Source organism: Gymnodraco acuticeps, unplaced genomic scaffold (genome assembly GCF_902827175.1).
Source record: "Gymnodraco acuticeps unplaced genomic scaffold, fGymAcu1.1, whole genome shotgun sequence".
In the NCBI taxonomy this organism is placed as follows: domain Eukaryota; kingdom Metazoa; phylum Chordata; class Actinopteri; order Perciformes; family Bathydraconidae; genus Gymnodraco; species Gymnodraco acuticeps.
In genome coordinates, this window is record NW_022991588.1 from 1,835,421 (window position 1) to 1,855,469 (window position 20,049).

At 40.8% G+C, this 20,049-nt stretch overlaps 1 protein-coding gene across 1 annotated transcript in view; it reads right to left on the reverse strand.

The window, feature by feature from the left end:
- Positions 1-4,706: 4,706 nt before the first annotated feature.
- The window catches only part of rpa1 (replication protein A1), a 36,046-nt gene continuing 20,703 nt past the window's right edge, over positions 4,707-20,049 (reverse strand). Inside the window, exons 13-17 of the mRNA XM_034197925.1 lie at positions 12,722-12,848; positions 9,980-10,156; positions 9,318-9,425; positions 8,938-9,024; positions 4,707-5,369 (exon numbers count right to left, since the gene is read on the reverse strand). Coding sequence (XP_034053816.1) covers positions 5,265-5,369; positions 8,938-9,024; positions 9,318-9,425; positions 9,980-10,156; positions 12,722-12,848 — 604 coding nt within the window. The 3' untranslated portion in view covers positions 4,707-5,264. The remainder of the gene's footprint in view (positions 5,370-8,937; positions 9,025-9,317; positions 9,426-9,979; positions 10,157-12,721; positions 12,849-20,049) is intronic.

Below are 20,049 nucleotides of genomic sequence, written 5' to 3' on the forward strand. Positions count from 1 at the left end.
GATTATTTAAACAGTTTGGCATAGCATAGGCAGTGGAGTCAAGGTTAAGCCTTCATTTCCTTTAACGTTATAATAATGCCTGACCTGATCTTTAACCGCACAGATCTGCAGAAAACAAACAGTAAATGTGTCATCTTTCTGAAATAATGCTGGATAGCTTTTATATGGAAGGGGCTTTGTGAGACAGGCACTACAAAAGAGTGTTTCAGACAGAAGGTCAGCACGAGAGAAAATGTGTTTTCACATTTAAGCAAACATGTTCTAGTTTAAACCCAAAATACAAGTATGAATTTGACATTCAACATGAAGTGGTCTTTAAGGTAATATGGACCATGAGCTTATTATATATAAAAACAATTAAACACAATTTGACACAGCAGACGGGGTCATAAGATTAAGCAAAGGTATAAAACCTGCTTCAGTTGTTTTTATCTGATGTTAACCACAAATGACCAGGTTGGTGGTGGTTGGCAATTCAGCTTTTAGTTGCAGTGGTAGTATGGAAGATCATACCTTTTTCATGGATCTTTGGTCGGACTCCTCACCTTGGATAAATGTTCCTCGGTACACCCTGTTAAGGTGCAGTTGCCCCTGACAACAAATCCCAACATCTAGACTGAGAAGAGTTTCGAAACTGTAAAAACCTTGGATAAATAGAGTATACAAGACTACAAATGCATACCCTAAAGAAACAGCCTTTACAAGCATGACATTGACATCCATATTTAATTGTTGACAGAATCATCCTTCACAGGGTTGTCATGGAGTGATTTATGGCAAGGAAAACGAAATATGTCAAAATAATACTAAAGATAATAAAAAAAGACTAAAGTTTATAATTAAGTGTTTCACACTGAGCAGCAACACAATACATGTTACCATAGGTACAAAAGGACAAAAACAAGTTTAACTTTTATAGAGCAACTTCCAGAAACCAAACAAAAGAAAAGAGACAACTCTGCTGGGATGTAGTCCAACACACAACTGAATAGGAAGTTATTTCACGTTTACTAATTGAAAAAAGGTAAAAACAAAGTTATAGAGTATATTAATATTAATATTACTTCTCAAAAATATGTAAAAAAATACGCAATCAAGAAAGTCATCACCATTTCCTGTTTTTCAGACCTGGAAGCCATCTTGTGCTCACAGGGGGAAACCACGCCTCCAAAGTACTCGTTATATGTGCTGTATGAGTAGGTGGAGTCTCAAATGTCATTGGTCAGATAATATGTGACCAATTATATTGGCCAATTAACTTAATGCTCACTTAATATCCTACTTTTATATTGTGTTAGCTGTAATTTGGGCCTTCAATAGCATTTTATTTGTCAGAGTTTATCTTCACGGTCAACATTTTATTGTATACTATTTTTAATTTCTGATTATGTGCATGCCCTGTTATATGCTGCTGCAACAAAAACATTTCCCAATTTTGGATCAATAAAGTATCTTATATACTAACGGTTTTGTGCAGGTTGTGTTTGTTTCGGAGGTAGAATATTTATGTAAATTAAATATCGAATCAATTTGGGTTGGGATGATTCTGAAAAAAAATATATTTCCCTGTTTAACCTGCTCACACTCATTCCAGAGTCACGACCTGATTGGCCAGATTAAATTGTGAAGGCGGTTGCTATAAATGTGGCGAGGGGAATGGAATGTTCCTTTTGTTGGCTAAAGAGCAGCACAAGGACTGTTGTGAGAAGGCAAATGATTATTTCAGTAACATTATGTTTCTGGTTCAATGCGTAAAATAAAATGCCCAATTTCTTCCAAGAAAACCCTCTATCTATCTATCTATATGTTTTATCACCGGCAGCTCACATTACAACACTGATACACTAGTTTACATTTTCAGTATGTCAAAGATGCTGAAGAAGCCATGATCCCAGCAGAGCTGTCTCATATTTCATAATTATAGTTACAATTTCTTTTAGCCATACTAATCTGCTAATAAAAACCGCAAGAGTACATTATTCCAGAGTAATTCAGTCCAGTTAGTCAGCCAATCTCATTTTAACCATCACAAAATCAATTATAAATACATTACAAGTTTACTTCATTTAACTTAACTAGCTGATCTGTAATCAGCTCGATCACAACAAAACAAATGTGAGGATTTAATTATCAAGTGTCATTGCTCGAGTGAATCAATAGTCAGCTTTTCTGTTTAAAAAATAAGCGTATGGATGCAAATAAGGGGCGAAAATACCTCACTAGACCCAACTCCTTGATTAAACTGGTTAAATGACCCTGGCTAAAGTGAAAGCTTTTGATTTAGTGGTGCTCTGTCAAATGTGTTTGTTTACGGCTTAAGAGCAACCGAGTCTCATCAGACCCTTTCTGTTATTGCTGTAGAATTTTTATTTATAGAAGGACCATGCATACAAAAACATTAATCTCAGCAAAGAGAAGAGATGCAATATGCCAGATTATAGCTAATTTCCATCTGTGGTCCTCAGACAGGTTCATAACCAGGGCTGCACATAACTGGTGCGCAGGTGCGCATGCGCACCTCCGCCAAAAAAAGAGCACCGGGTCATTTGAAACAAAGCGCATTTGCGTACCAACATTGAGAGAGGGAGAGAGAGAAGGGAGAAGAGAAAAGAGAAAATAGAGGAGAGATGAGAGAGAGAGAGAAAGATATTTGCGAGTTGCATACATGTATGAACCATGATATGAACTCAGGGTCGGCCCGTAGCGCTGGCTAGATGTTCGCCTAGGGCGCCAGATCTGTGGAGGCGCTGCGCTGGCAGTTCTGGGAGGGAAAAAAACATTTTGACCGTTGGGGCTCATCCTAATTTTCGGCCTTGATGTAACAATATTCATAATTAAGTAAATGTAACACCCTTTTCACCCCGGTTACACGTTTCATTTGCCCTGTACGATGGGCGCTGTAAGTGATGAAAATGGGGGATGTTGGCTTATCTGGCGCCCGCAGCTCACAGCCAAAATGCGAGTGAGCGAGCACCGGTTCCGGCGCTGTTGTTATTAGAATCTGGTGCCGTGCTAGCTGCTCTAACGGATATAAGAAGAAGATGTTTCTACAATAATGTGGAGGGAGAGTCCTCTCCATTCAGACTGATAACTACAGCTCAGTGAGGTAAAGTCTAAGTTCAAACGGTTTGGTCGCAATTTATGTAAACACATATTTTCAAGGCACTCCTTTATAATTATTGGGATAAACAGGTTTTAAATCATTCCAATGCATACTATAGGACAGTAACCAAAAATATGCTTTAAAACTGGAGATAAAAAAAAATGCATAAATAAATGTTAAGGTAAAATAAGATATGAATGAACAACACAAATAAAATAAGTTACATTCATTTGTTATTGGCTATGGTAGGTTATTGGTTATGTTCACATACTTATTTGATTACATCCACTTGTCTAAGATGACAACAGAGACTTTCGACCCAAAACCAGCTGTTGACTTGTGGATGCAAGCAGCTAATCACAGACTCAACCAGAGAGAAAGTAGTAGGCCTACATCATCAGCTACCATGTCTGACAGAGAGGAAGACAGTGAGGAGAACAGTCAGGAGGGTAGTGATGACAGCTTGTAGGATTACTGCTCGTGCTAATGTTGTCTTGTGTTCACCTCTGCATGTGTGTTCTGTGTTCACCTCTGCATGTGTGTTCTGTGTTCACCTCTGCATGTGTGTTCTGTGTGCACCTCTGCATGTGTGTTCAGTGCCGTGTGTCTGGCAAATAAAGTCCAGACCCCCTCAAAAGTTACGGTTTATTTCATTTTAAGGATGAGCACCAAGCAACATCTCCAGGTGCTCCTTTGAGAACCAGGGCAAAAAAGTTATGTGCACCCCTGTTCATAACAATCAATAAACAAATAATAACATTGCATGATCTCTATCAAACCATTTTAAAACCTGATTTAAGTACAGCTCAATAAATTAATACATACACTTGAAATACACTTACATGATCTCGGTCACTCAAATAATTACAAAGCCTGATTTAAATTCAGGTTACGAACATAATACTTAGTACACTTCAAATACACTTAAATAAAATATTTAAGATATAGTATGACAATACAGTTCAAATAAATAAAAAAAACTCAATTGACTGGAGGTTTGAGGCAGAAATATGTGGAGATATCCTTTGACACTAACACAGTAACTGACTGTGAGCCTTGGCTGCAACAGCGGTTACACTAATAAATGTGGCGAAAGCACATCAATAGTTTAAAAATACCATTAAGTGCCAGTAGTACGATAGGGAGGCGATCACAGAAAGCGAGTGTCTGGGGAAAATAAAATAAGTAAAACGTACCTTTCCTTACCCTTTAAAGACAGGTTGAATCCATCTCAGCACACCACAGGCAACAGATGCAGCGCCGAATAGAAACGAGATGTTATCTCAAGGAAAATGGGAAGGTGTAGATTCACTGATGTTCTGCTTTAATACAACATAAAGTTGGGTTTACAAGCGAATATGTTGCATGTCCGAGCAAAACCAGAGGAAGATTGCATTGTGTGCTAGCACTGGAATAAATCTACTACACATAGTGCAACTCCAAAATGTAGTCTGTTTGTTTGCTTTCATTAAGCACAGGTAAGGACCGGGTGCTGCAACGGAAACATGTGCACACTCCACAGATGTACACATTACTGTTGACTTCAATTGTTACAAAAAGGCTGCTGACCGAGTGCGAAGTATCATTGAAAAACAGACTATAATTTGAACACAAAAATATTTATTCCCACAATTATCCCAATAAATTGAACACATAACAAGTTACATGCATGAGACATATGGACAATATCTTTCAGCTTAAATAGACTGCAGTACACAAGAAAAAGAGTGGGAGAGTAAGCTGTCTTATCAGGGATGTGCAGGTCCAGCTGTTTTCAGTGCACCAAAGTGAGAAGAGTGCTACTTCTGTACTAGTCTTCCTCTTGAAGCAGCCACCACCCACACATGGCCACAGTACAGGAACAACTGGCTGACATAAGACAGACGGTGATGATGTGTTGTGTGTCTTACTGACCCACTCTGCTCGGCTTCCCCATTTAACAAAAGGAGCGGAAATAATCCTCGTTAAATTGACCAAATTAGTCGAATCGGGACACAAACCATTATTTTATGAAGAGAGGTAAACAGTCAAGGTAAGTACTCTGAGGGGAAGAAAACGAAAAAACTAAAGACAAAGAATTTGTAATACATGTAGAGCCTTTTGTTGACTCCACAGAAACAAGGAAACTGGAGCAGACTCAGAATACTTGGTATAAATGTTCCTACTGAGCAGCCAGTTTCCTTATGTTCATGATCAACCTCTTGCTGTAATCCAAATGGTCAACGGGTTTCACTTCCATCACTGTGGCCTTGATCCTGGACTCATCCTGTCAGACACAAAAGTACAAAACTCATTCATATGGAACCCATTATAGGCCTGCAAATGCTGCTTTTGGTGCATCCCACTTGGTTTAAATCAAAGCTCAAGTAGTTCAAAACAGTACACACAATCACGTAGATGCCTGTTTGCAATTGATGTTAATGGAGTTCATTTTCAACAAAATGTATATTTGGTGATAACCAGTAGAGACAATATTTGGATGAGAGGGTGGAGCAACGTACAACCAACAGTGAAAGAAACACATTTTTAGATGACCAAATTGTTACAATTATCTAAAACACGCTGTGGCACCCTAAGGTAGCCAAGACGAGGGCATTTGACAGAATGAAGGTTAAAAGCCTTTTTAGACAAAGACATTGCCCCTTGGTTGATCTCTAACCACAATCCAGCCACACATGTATTAGAAACAAACTATATAGGCATCTTCTATTTCCCCTTGATAAAGTGTTTTGATGAGACTGATTTGGACTGGTATCTGAAAGTAGGTTGGCATTTAAATGAATGTTTTACAAGAAAAGAAGCAGCATTAAAGCCATAACCACCTCCACAGCTGTCTAGACAGGGGAAGGTCACTTCCATCAGAGCCATTATTCTCTGCGTTTAACAGAGGTTACACTAATTTCTTCTCCATTAATCCTCTGCAGCTCAAGTGGGTGAAATGTAAATCAACTTCCTTTGGACTGGTGCCCGCAGTCCTTTAGAATAGCCTGTTATAAATCTCTCTGCTTGTTTTGCATGATGCAAGAGAGCTATGTACGCATGATAAACAAAATAACAGATGACTTCAGATTCTTGCCATTCACTGTTGTGTTTTTGGCTGTGATGTAAAAAATCTGAACATTGCTATTGGTAATAACTACTACGTTTCAAGCATTGGATGTGTCCCATGTTTAGGCCATGAGCAGCTTCTCCTTGCTGCTCTGCTGGGAGCCAATCGGAAACCATGCTGGCTGGGGGGGGGGGGGCTGTGTTGCTGTTGGCTCCCAGTGGAGTTGGAAGGCTCTGCACCGTGCCAGCTCTCCACGACCTGGTTGCTAAACGGTTTCTGCTACTAAAAAGCAGATGATTCATAATACAACTGTGTAACAACATTTTGGATGGTTTATATATTAAAAACCTTATCAATTACCAACAATGTTATTCAAATATTAACAATATCATCTTTAGAAACGTTATCATTACAAACCAATATTGTTGCCAAACTGTTTATTTATTTCCTGTATAATAGGGATTGCTTTTGTTGCAGTTCATTCATACAATTAGGATAATATTTGTAATGATGTCTAATTGTATTATCTGTTTTAATAATCAAATCAACAGATTACAAAGTAAAGAAAAGCCAAAATATGTTGTCAGTGGTCAGAACTGTGCTGCAGTGAAGCGCCTAGGATGTTGAATATCAGCTTTCTAATCATCGTCATCCTTTTGAGGTACTTCAAACCGTTATAACGTCTAGACACTGCCTACAGGGACAAGTAGACCTTAAGAACTGCACAGCAGCTCAGAGCTGAGAGCAGCCATTCCTGATGTCAGGTTAAAGAAAGAAGACGGTCAAAGAATGAAATGCTGAGTGGTTATATTTAAACGATTGGTTTTTCACGGCAACAACACAGTTATAGTAATAAAGTCATTCATCCACTGAAATCTGAGTGTTAAAACGTACACATTATCAAAAATAGTAAATATTCTAAACAACGTTCTACCTCCGATAGTAGTGTGAACATGACATTATGCGCCACGCCCACATGAACCACACCCCACGTGTTTTGTTAAACACACTGTGATTAAAAGTGTTGAGATGTAATAGCAACAAAGTGAAATGAAGTGGTGCAGCTTTTAGTTCTCAGTGGGACCCGATGCAGATGTTTTCTTCAGTGTGATGTCTGGCTCAAAGTAAATGAGCAATAAAATGCTTTCATTTGATGTTGATACTAAGGTCACCTAAAACCAGTGAAGTGTCTGTTCAAAACGTGCCTGTTTGTGATTGCTTTTCCTTGAGAGCGTCTTAACCAAACTCCAAACTTGACTTCTCAGCAAACACATTCCAAAACCTAGTTGCAACCCCTACGCATTGTTAGAGTATAAGCTTAACGTGGCAAACATCTCACTAGTGTTGCACGGTGTACCGATACTTGAAAGGTACCGCGATACCCTGCCGTTATAAACGTTACGATTCCTCCGTTTCATTAGTATCGGTACTTTAAGAATGACGGGGAAAAGTACTCCGGTGAGAAAGCGCTGTTTTAATAAGAGCCATGTGTGTTCAGCGCTCTGCTTCCACTCCCTGCACTGCAGCCTTGCCTGCAGTCCCTCCCTCTCAAGCACGCTCTAAGTCCCTCCCCTCTCTCGTGCACGCGCTAGCTGCCAGAGCATGTGAGAAAACGAGAAGCATGGCTGCAAGTGGGAGTGCAGCTGCCGCTGCGCCTCGGCTTGTTGACAAAAAAGACGCCAGAAGCGAAATTTGGAAGTATTTTAGCGATATCTCTGACAGTGAGGGCAAGCCTACGGACACCACGAGGCCTGTCTGTAAGACATGTTTTAGATCCCTGCAAACCAAGGGAGCCAACACATCAGACTTGGCTAAGCACCTCGCCGACCGGCATCCAGACAGGTTAGCGAATGTGATAGATAACATAATTACATCATGCTCAAGCCATGCCCTCAAATCTAAGTCAAACAAGTGTAATTTATTTTGTGACAAATGAACGTTTTCGTAGTTTGCCGAGGCAATTAATGGCAATGATAACTGTCTAATATGGCTATCTTTTTAGCTAACTTACCAATGTGGTTATGGTTCTGGTGTGAAATAAGGCACAATAATTACATTTAAGACGGTTTCCCTTTTTTTAAGAAAAGTATCGAAAAATAATCGCAATTTTTTTCTGGACTTATGACAACACTACATCTCACACATACATTGACTAAGCGCAACTGCGCAGACTATCCAAGAAAGGCCAAAAGCAACAAAAAAAATCTTCCATGGCTTTAGAGAAACCTTGTTACAGCTTGTTTGATGCAGCAAAGGGCAGCAGGTCCGATGCTCTCCCTGTGATGCAGCAGGGTGGAAGGGTGTCATTAACTCGCTATGTCCAACATCAAGCATTGTGAGAGCACGGCACAATGGCTGGCTTGTAGCATTGAGGAGGAGAAAATAAAGTGAGAGAGGGGTTGCAGGTGTCTCTGCTGAAGGTGTCTGGAGGCAGCAGCCAGTACATGCTTGTAGCAGTGCCATCTGCAGTTAGGATGCTGAGCTGAATGTGACAGGCACAGTGGGCTCTTCTGTGGGTTGATGGCGGATGCCGCCTCTGGCCAGGCTCCAGACTTCCTGCTCAGAGTCCCAGGCCAATCAAATCTTTTATGTGCATCCCTCAAAACAAGCCTTTATCTGTGTTGCCAACAGGAAACAGTGACAATGACATATCTGTGTGTCTTCTTTGTCCCCGCCCGTCTTATAACCGACCATATTTTCTATTTTGTATAAGCAATACGATTCAACTACAAAGCATGCTATGATGCCATTTGATCTGTTTTATTACAATTCCGGCTTTACTTACGTTATATGTTTCTAGCTTCACTCTGCTGCGGAAGACAAAAGTGTTGAAGTTGGCTTGTTGGAAGATTTCGTCAAAGGCAGCTTCGTTCTGAAAATTGAGAACATTTTGATTAGCTTAATTTCAAGAAAGTACACATTTGATCAATCATTAGCTTCGACACAGTTTAAAGTGCAAAGTAAGTTTCTGATAACTGAACAGTGAAAAACATCTCCTGTGAGTTTCTCCGTAAGAAGAAAAGCACAGAGGGTGTCTTTAACACAAATGTGCCATTGCAGGAGTGTGTGTGAGTGTGCATGCTTGGCAGTAATAAAGCCCGAGGGTTAGCTTGTGCCTTTGCCATTTTCTGAGGCCAGTATTAGAGTTGAGATCTAGAGTCTCACCGAATCCTTGAGCTGCCCCAGGTAAGCTGCGTTCTGGCCCAGGATGGACTCTGCACTCTCCTGGAAGCACGTCACCCATTGGTTGTCCGCGTAATCTGCAATGTTGGCCTGTGGGATTATATAAAAAACAAAAAAGTGAGAGTAAGTAGGAACAGAAGTGACATGCATAAACAGAATTAGATGAATGAACTATTGTTTACATTTTGCTTAATGATTGAATATTGTATGTTGACTTAACACATCTTAAGGATGCTCTAATTAAGCCCGGCAACATAATCACAAGTTTTCCCTGTGCTCTTGTTCTACATACTGTGGAAGAGAAATCACAGCTTATGCTACAGCTTGTGAAGAGGACCAATATGCCGACTTGTGAGTGGTACCAGAATAAAATACGCTTATTTTAGATGCCTGGCTGCAATTGCTTAGGGGGCTGACTAAGTGTTTTTGCATATAATGTTGTATTTCTTCCTTCCAACAGCACAGTATGAAACGCTGCAGCAATTAACCCAACATTGCTCTGATTTAAACACAAGTGTACAATCTGAAATTGGTTCTCATTACGCTAGTCACAGAAACAATTATTTTTTGCTTTTTATACAAATGCACAGAGCTGTGTGCCACAGCTGCAAAGGTTTTAGGGAAGACGGTGCCGAGTGACTTACAGAAAGGATGAGGCGGTACTTGAAGTTGGGGAACTCTTTGTCGCACTTCTCGCAGCGGAACATGCCGTTGTGTTGGTCCACCACTTTTTTGTTGCATTCTTGGCTAGGACAGGCCTGGTAGAGGCAGTTCTCCTTCCGCAGGTACACAATGGTAGCAATGCATGTGTAGTAGTCCGCCTGAAAGGGAATATAAACAAACAGAAATTCAAGTTTAGTGCCAAATAATGTCACTGGAATATGCTCTTACTCTATTTCTCTCTCTCACACAACCTTTTTGTTTTGAATGGTAAATAAGTTGACTGCTAAAACGGAACACACACACACACACACACACACACACACACACACAGTCTGAAAGCAACATAAGTGTAGCAGAGGCACTCTACCAGAATCCAAATGGCTCAGAAACAAATGCAAACTATTTGTGTAGCTGCTGTGTTTGTGGGGAACAGGCACACTTTTGAAAGCAGGCGGAAAAAAACTGCTTTCAGGAAACATTCCGAGTCTGCATGGAAAACACCCAACCAGGAGACACCATTCTCACATTGGATATAAATAGATTCAAACAATAAGCAGCTCTATATATCTGTGCTGTGTTTCAACGTGTCAACAGATGAGTCGCATCACCTCTCCTCTGGAAGACTTTCTCAGCCTTATGCACCTGACAGATAGTAGTTGCACCCTAACAGCTGATTGTTTTGGACAGAGACTTACTAACGTCTGCATTGGCTGTGACAGAGAGGAGCGCAGTCCCCCGCTCGCTTTGATGAAGGCTAAAGTTGTCTGTTCAGGGTCAGGGAGCAGAGGAAAAGGCCTGCCAGCTTGGTGCCATAACATCCAAGTACATCAAACAACCATTTATGCTAATGTCTAATTGCAATTATGATAACTGTGAAAAAACGCTTACATTCCTCTGTAATTACAGTTTCTACAAAAAGGAGTGAAAAGGCAAAAACTGGTGTGTTTTAAAAAATCAGAAAGCTCCATTAAACATGTTTGGGACCTGGTACAGCTTCACAGTGAATCGGCTTGTTCAGAAATCCTGGCTGAGTAGTCAATTAAGATATTAAAACAACTCTTAGTAACTTTTCTACCATTTGCAAATTAAATAAAACATGAAAACAGTGCAAACTAAAATAGAACATATCTCCAACATACACAGAAAATCTTTTATTTTCTCAAAGTACTGACCATTTCTTAATTCACCGACTTGACTGACCAAAAACAACCCAGACATAAAGCTCAGCTTATTTCCGAAAGAGGTGCAATTAATCAAGTAAACACCTCCTCAATTAGTGTGTGACTAACCGGGGCTGAAGATGACAGGAGAACGTGTTTTCAGTCCTTTACAAATGCGATGTCAAGCCAACAAGAGAAGGGTGACCACTAACTGTCAGAGGGGGCACGGGAGCCATTTCAAAACTTGAGACTGTGACACAAAGGGTTTGTGACAGGCACAATTAATTGCAACAGACTTTGGCTAGGGGGGTCTTGAGAGGCCTGACCCCCATGCACCTGTGTATGGGATGTCTCAGAGGGGCTGAGGACAGCCCTGGCTCGGCTCCTTTGTCAGTACTGGGTCTTATCACACGCCATGCTGAGGAGGAGCAAGAGCCCCTATAGCCCAGGGTCAAACCTTTCCTCCTCAACAGGAATCTAATGCTACGAGAAGCACCTCACCTGACAGGGGGCTAATGGTTACACTCAGGATTTAGAGTATGGAATGGAAGAGAGAAAATGATATAGGGCACCTTTAGCTGTATTGCAGGTCTATAGATGATAGAATAGCTGAAGTAGCTCTACTAAAAGAGGCATACTGACGATCAATGAGCCAATCCCCATCTGTGATGGGGAATCCTGCGGTCAGGATCATATAACAGAATTTCAGTCAATTAAGACTTACGGATAACTGCTGCTCCAGTTTAATCCATACATTCATTTCTTTTTCTAAGGACGTATTGGCCCTCAAGTCTTCAAGCTTTTTAAGAAGACAATGTAGAAAAATTGTTCAATTTGTGTCTTTTGGTGCCCAATCATAACTGCTTATCGTTTTAATGGGATATGTTCCTCAGACGTTGATGATTACTAAAGTAAAAAGCATGTTCAACTACACAAATTAAGATCTCAGCACAGGTCACATTACAATTTATACACTTCTGTGAGCACCATTTCGCTCAACGGTGGAAATGAATAAACGGGGGAAATGAAAGAACACGTATTACTTTACTTATCCGAGGGCAGTTATTCCATTACAGAGCTCAAAGAACTGAGCCTATGTAATCTCAGTAATCAATACCAGAGATAAATGTGACTTGTACCATGAAAACAGACCGAGACTGGGAGAAAAAAACCCACAATACAGGGGGATTAATGAGGAGTAGATGGGGATGCGATTTTTAAGCACACATACCTGGTGGTGGAGTCATTTTACGAGTGAATGATTATTACAAAGATTCATCCCGCTGACTCTCAGCTCAAAGGACCTTTGCACGGCAGAGCTATGAGTGACGTGTGAAGGTTGCACCCTAGCAGTACTATATAGACAAGCAATGTGTACCCTGGGTTTTTAATAACAAATGCAGCTTGACTGAGCACTCTCATATTAGTTGTTTGGGATTCAACACCAGCCTTTCAGTTTTACCTTGAATATCTTCAAAGAATCATCCCTGAATAACAATATGTCTAGGGTTACCATATCTTGAATGTTTGCGAGCATCAAGGCAAAGCAGAGCATGTGTATACCTTGTCTCCATGGCCCAGGTGCTCCGTCTTAACGTCAGACAGAGTCTTCCAGTTGGTGTTTCCTCCCCCGCTGCCTCTCACCTCCGTCAGGGACTGACCGTCCATGGCATGACCCTCCTTGTCATACCTATGTGAAAGACAACAGATACAGGTCACTGCAGATTTGTCCGCAGTCACAGTCAACCAAGTTAAGTTGTAGAACTCCAACTACTGATTACATTCTTTATACATTATTTGGGGAACAATCACATCACAATTTCACCAAGCAAGCATATTTGTGTTTCAATTATCTGACTGACCAAAACCAAGACGTTGGTACTATAATATCATGGAGAAGCAGAATGTTATGCCTTTTCCTTTGAAACATTTTAAACTATCTTAACAGTTGCAGATTAATTTCACTTTGAATAAATAATACATGAAGTTATGGTTTCAGCTCTGGATTAAGGCTGAGCAAAATATCAATTTATATTTACAATATGACACTAGATTACCGATATGACACGTGATAACATGTACGATTTATGATGTCGTCATATCGTAAAATGGTATTTGTGTTCTATATTCTTGGTTGTAACGGCTGCATTATAGTTGTTGTCAACATTACAGATAGGTCTTTATCATCTCATTGAGGAAATACTTTTATGAAAGCACCAATAGTCAACCATACAATATTAATGGAGGTATTTTATAAAAAGTATTTTGATAATCGACACAATCTGTATCGCCCAGCCCTACACTAGGGTTGGAGTTACTATAGTCATTGCATTTTGCAGTGCATCACCACATTAACCCCCAAAAACACTAATTACAAAAAGCTGGTTTTCCACTTCAAAATGCTGGTATGTCGAGGCATGCCCTAGACTGCAGCTTTACTCATTTCCATGTATCCAAACCTAAGAGGGACAAAATACTGTTCAACTAACAGTTCGCTTGAAAACATGTTTCAGGCAGAGCATCTGTTTGTGTTTGTCAAAGCAAGGAGGGCTCAGCAGAGCAAAGGAGGCTGAGAAATGAATTAACAGCAGAGGGCTGGATGAGCTGGCGAGGGTCAGTACTGCTCCAGTTATATCAAAAACCCATTTTCTCCCAATGTTCCCGGAAATTCAGGGAAGAAGAAGAAGAAGAGTGAAGGCAGGGTAGAAGGAGAAGAAAGATGGGTTCAAGCTAACTGCAGTTGTGGGGGGGCAGAACAACACAACAGTTTAAAATAGTCTCAGAGATCAATAGAGCTTACTAATCTGCTGGCCACAAGGCAAGGCTCCGCACAATGGGGAGGTCATCTTGTAAATATGGCAAGAGCATGCCTTACTCCTGGAGGCATGACTAATTGAAAATATCCCCATTAACGTTTCAGACTGTTGCCAGAGCAACGCACAGGCAGCAAATTTCCCACACCTTTTGATAAATGTGAGCAATTCTTTATGATAGCACCAGATTCCTCACTAGTGTACTGCACTGATTTGCTTTAATTGAAAATGCACCAGGTTGGGAACTTTTTTAAAGGATATTCTGACCAAACAAACAATGTGGAAATACCATTTCCCTTCATGGCTCAACAACTTTCCCAGATGTTCCAGAGGAGAAATTATAAAAAAATGCATCACACTTTAAAAAGGAAGGACTTTAGACTTTCAAGTAAGCATTTTATGGCCGCCCAAAAGGCATTATACAGTTCTAAAACTGTAGCTTGGATCATGGAGACAGCAAAGGAAACAGAAATGTCAGAGTAGACAGCGATCATAATGCAAGAAACAAAAAGGGACAAATTGGACCTGGCAGCAAAATGTGCAACAGTCAAGTGAAAGCAGGTAGATCTCAGCTTAGAGAAGCAGGACTTCAGAGAGACCAACTATAACTATCTGCGAGAACACCAAGATAGATGACAGGAGGTTGGCAGACGTGCACTTGTTTGGCATAGACATGTCAAATGTCAGTGTCAATGAACAAGGAAAGATAGGAGTGGAGAGGCGTCAGAGGAAGAGTCATATGGGAACGATGGGAAGGTTTCAGTGAGCAGTGTTCTCAGCTCCGGGCCTAAACTCTAATACCTGGGCTGCAAAAGGCAAACAACCTACAAACATGATTATTCCATGTTGTGTCATGGTTTCCCACACAGACTTTACTTGGGCGGGCCGCCCAGGTATATTAACAGCCGCCCAAGTAGATTTTGCGACCCATTTATTTTTTTAATGTATTGTGAATGCAACGCTGCGCAAATGTGGGTCTGCCTCACACAGGGTGACTGGCTGTCTACATGATGTGGCCTGCCTACATGGCCACTGTCATACAGATCATAAATCAAAGCCCTTGTTTGGTCTCTGTGACCTCATTCACACCAACGCAACTCCGGTTCAAGCTCCGTGCTAGAGCTTTTCAGGTTCAGAACCGGTTCTTCGGTTTAGCTCCAGCTCTTTTCACACCGCCCAGAGTCCGACTGGTGCTGCGTCATTGCGTCATCGTTTGCGTCATGACGTAACCGTTTGCGTGCCTGCTTCATAAAGCCAAACGGCGCGATTGTGCTCCAGCTTCCTCTGTACCTCTTCGGAAGACCAGATTCCCAGTAGGTAGCTGGTCTCTTCAGTGGACCACTGCTGCTTGTTAAGTTTCTCCATCGTTGTGTACAAACTGGATAAAACGCAGGCTTTTTGTTGTTGTTCAGGAGTTGATCCCGCAAGCATGACGTATGTGGTGCTTTTGCTCTAGGCAGACAATGTTTTGGTGCTTGAAACAAACCGGCTTCCGGAGCAAAGAGGCTGCTCCTCTGCAGTGTGAACAGGAAAACCTGGTGCTTTTCAAGCTCCAGCTCCGAACCGGCCCTGAAACACCGTTGGTGTGAATGAGGTATGTGTGTCATTCAAGCTCGGGATAACCTCAGCTCAGGTGAGGTAAAGGACTCTGAGTGTTTAGATTTCTCAATGGGTCTCAAACGGTTTAGTCACCATTTATGTAAACACATATTTCCATTTGAGGGGGTCTTCTTATCGTGTCCACAAGGCAGTCAGTTACAGGGCTTGGTTAGATGTGGTTCAGCCACAGCTGAACACATTGCTGTCCCTTCTCATTAAACTCTGCCAAGTCCGATGTTGTGCAGGGTTGCTCCAGCAGGGGGCATATCTGGAGATGTTGCATGGTTTGTGGTTCAATGCCGCAGTCACACAACGTCCCCGTCATTTAGGTATCCCCATTTGGCGAGAGTGGCTTTTGCACATCCAACACCAGATCTTATTCTGTTTAGGCATTTCCACACTGCGTAGTTGGCGTCTGCTCCAGGGGGCAGTGCCTCGCTCGCCTTTAGCTCCATTGTTGTTGCTGAGGGGGGAGTGATTAGTCAAATATGCATGAATAAAAAAATTGTTTTAACTAGGTGAAAAAAGGTAAGATACACTTTTAAAACTTGTTGAGAGCTAAAACTAGTCTTTGCTGCTGCCTCAAAGGAGAAGGGAGGAGAGGGGGGAGACAGGTGAGGCTGATTCAGGAGCCCAGACAAACTCACAACTATAAATGAACCATAAATAAATAAATAAACAAGTTTCCGTGTGCAGTGTGAGAAAATGTTTAGAGAGTACTTGCCCATGGACAAGTGAGTTTGGCAATTTACTTGTCTGAATACATTTTTCACTTGTCCAGAATGGACAAAAATTGGGGCCACTGGAATCTTCTTCGCCATCGTATTTTACATTTTCCCACGGTTTTTACGACACCGCTAACGTAAGTGAGCGGTAAGATTTTACTGCATCACACATAGGGTTGGGTATCGTTTGGATTTTAACGATTCCGGTTCTGCTTTTCGATTCCGGTTATTTTCGGTTCCGGTTCTTTGAGAGGGTAAAAATAAGTCCCATGACAAACTGGGAGAAAAATATATTTATGAAAACATTAAGTTAAATCTGTATTCCTATTTACAAATCACTTCATACTGTTGAATTTCTTACGGTTATTGAATACAATTATATAAAAATAATCTCTGCAGTGTTTAGTTAGTTCTAAGTGGTGCAGTTTGAGAATTTACAATTGGCCCAGTCTCTTCTGATGTTACACTGCAACCTGCCTGTCCAACCACACATGTCCAACACATAGGCCTAATAATAATAATACATTATATTTATAGCCTATAGGCCTAGCGCTTTTCTACAACTCAAAGACGCTTGCACATGTCCTGCAATACACATGCTGCAGCTGCCCAGCTGCTCATTAGGGATGTCCCGATCACCTTTTTTTGCTCCCGATCCGATTCCGATCATTTGATTTTGACAATCTGCCGATACCGATTTTTCCCGATCCGATCTTTATGCAATGCATTGAGGAAAAAAAGGTAACAGATCATCCAATGCGATGAATTCAGCTATCTTGGCTGTTATTTTTTTGGCCTTTTCACTGTTCTGGGGCAGTTTCTCTTTCCTTTTAAAAGTCTCCGCCTTGCAAACATTGCATCTGGCTGTTACACTGCCTTCACTTTCAATATTATAATACTTTCAAACTCCTGGCATTTTCTCTGTCCCGACTCCCGAGTCACCAGCTGAACGAAGACTCTCGTTAGCTTACGGCTACTATTAGACACTGCGCCCACTCTGTTGCTAGATTTGAGAGAAATAAGCAACCAGGTCTATGAAAACAAGCCCAGAAGCAGCAACACATACATGATGTTGTGTAATTTTAAACCAAAACTAAGGCCTCAGGATGACTTTAAGACGTGAACATGGTCATTTTTGTTTTGTAACATTAAATAAAATAAAAATATTTTATAAAAAATAGCGGTAATTAAAGTTTCAAAGTCTCAAAATGCTACAACTACTGTCACAAACTGGATGAATGTGAAGTATTTTGTTTAAGGAGGATGAAAGCGTAATTAAGGAGCACTATTGGAGTGACTTTGATGGTTATTGGACTCAGGATTAATTCATTTGGATTCCCGCTGTATGAAGAAATTACGGCGCAAGTGGAAACAATTCACAAAGGGATTAAACTGTTTAACACACATGCTCAAAGTAAGCCGGATTTTGCCGATGTGTTTATGTGGATTCAAAAGTCGTAAATAATCTACAAAATGGAGGAGACCAATCTGATCGGAGCAACTGTGACAAATAATCCAACTGAAACCGGCATGGACAATGACTATGTTTTAAAAATGCGCTTATCCAGAAAAGCCTGGTTTGGACACTTTACGGGCAGAAGAAACATTTCTGTCTTTTTATGCCTTTAATAGCTACTCACTTGAATTTGTATTCAAATTAATTAATCAATTATTAGAGACAAGGCCTTTAGTGACAATTATATGTATTAAAAAAAAAAAAGTCTAAATATGATATTTGGCCTCAAATCATCTGAGGCCTGGCGCCCCTCCTGCAATATTTGATTGCCCCCCAGGTTGGGAACCACTGGGATAAGTGACCAACATTAACCGACATCAACAGTCGGTTAATGTTGTTGTTGCACGTCACCTTACCTTACCGCCACCCCCCCCCCCAAATATATTTCAGATCTGTGGGAAACACTGTGTGTGTAACATGGTATTAGCCACTTCATCTGAAGTGAGTGACATGGGGTCATACATTGAACCAGTCATTCAAATAAAACCACAGAAGTAGTTTAATTCAATGCAGATGTGGATATGTTTTTATTTTCATTTCACTGACACCAGAAAGTGTTTCTTTCTCCTCATAATGGACATATGACAAAGAATGCAATTGTAATATTATTTGTGTATGAACACTGTGTATTCTTGCTCTGTGATTACACAATCTAACGTTTCTACAAGTCATTCCCACCTACACCGTAGGAGCGTTCTGCATGCATCAGTAGAATCAACACCCTGTCACATAGCACTGCATAATAAATATCAAATCATGGAAAAACAGAAAACAAGTCAATGCTACATTATTTTTCTGGTAAAACTGGATTTAATGCAGTTCGAGCTAAATAAATACCCTGCTCAAAAAGCAATGTATCTAAATGTTAAGGAAAACAGAAACGATTGATCAGTTAGTAAAATGGTTGCTGGTTTATTTTCTATTGAGTGAGGCCAACGAGTGAACCTACTAGAGCATCTGGTGATGAGAGCCATCATTTTAAGGCTTATTTGACAGTGGTGAATGAAAATATGCGAGCAAGCGATCAAGAGAAGAATTCCTGAGTATGTAACATGTTTCAAAACATACAATAAATCAGTTACTACTTTCATTTAGCCAATAACTCAACCCAAGCAACTCACAGTAGTTCTGCCAGCTGTTGTTAATCAATACAACACAGGGATATTTGGGTAAAAGAAGCAGTCAATGTAATACTGAGGCATCATGTTCACTAGATAACGGTGTTGAAGCTTGTTTGTTTCTGGGCTGACATAATTACTGCCATAACTCTATGCTACAGCCTGTACATGTAGATGTGATTAGGAGAGACACAATGTCAGCTTGGACTTCTGTGACTAAATGAGTGAATGTCTGAGCTCGACAGCATCAAGCATTGAGAATAAACATGACAAAGTGTGGTTAACAGAAAAGTCACTGCATGGGAAAAGGCAGCATGACCATCTCTACATGTTCTGTTGCCCCCTAATGGACAACTGCATATTCACAGTTGGATGGATGAAAGTGTGAATGTAAAGTCAGATTTGTACAAAAACAGGGCAGGGGCACAAAGCTAACAATGCATTCAAACCCCAGATTAACCTAAGATCAAGATGGTTAGAGAGATAATGAGTAAGCAGGTTGGAAATTGCTGAATGGCACCACTAATAAAAGGTTGATAATACATCTTCAAAAGATTCATTCTGAGTTGAATTGACTTGCTCCCTTATTTTGTTTTCCATAACTCTCCTCTTGGATTACAGAATAATCATTAAGGGGCACACTTTGAGGACAGCTTCTATCCAGAGACCCAGACTGATCACCAGTACATCCAAACACACATTATGGATTCAACAGCTGGCAGTCTTCCAGTGAAAACAAAGCATTTATCATCACTAGATGATCTGGTGATTTTAAGGCTGCATCTAAGATATCATCTCAGTAATACAGCTTTAACTTAAGACAAATGACTGAAGAGTCTATTCTCCATCCTCTTCACAGCATGAGACCGGCTGAGACGCAGCTCCCAGACACGCTGCATATAATGATCTTGCAGTGCATGACATTAAGGATTTTGGGAGATGGCCCTGTGGGCCATCTAAGCTAATTTACAGATGGCCCTGAGCCCAATGGAGATTGCCCTGAAAAATGCGCACGGACTAAATGACGCACGAAGGGTTTGGGGGGCCTCCCCCCTAGAACATTTAGATTGTTGCAGGTCTTAGACGCTGTCTGGTGCATTCTCTAGACTGAATTATAAGA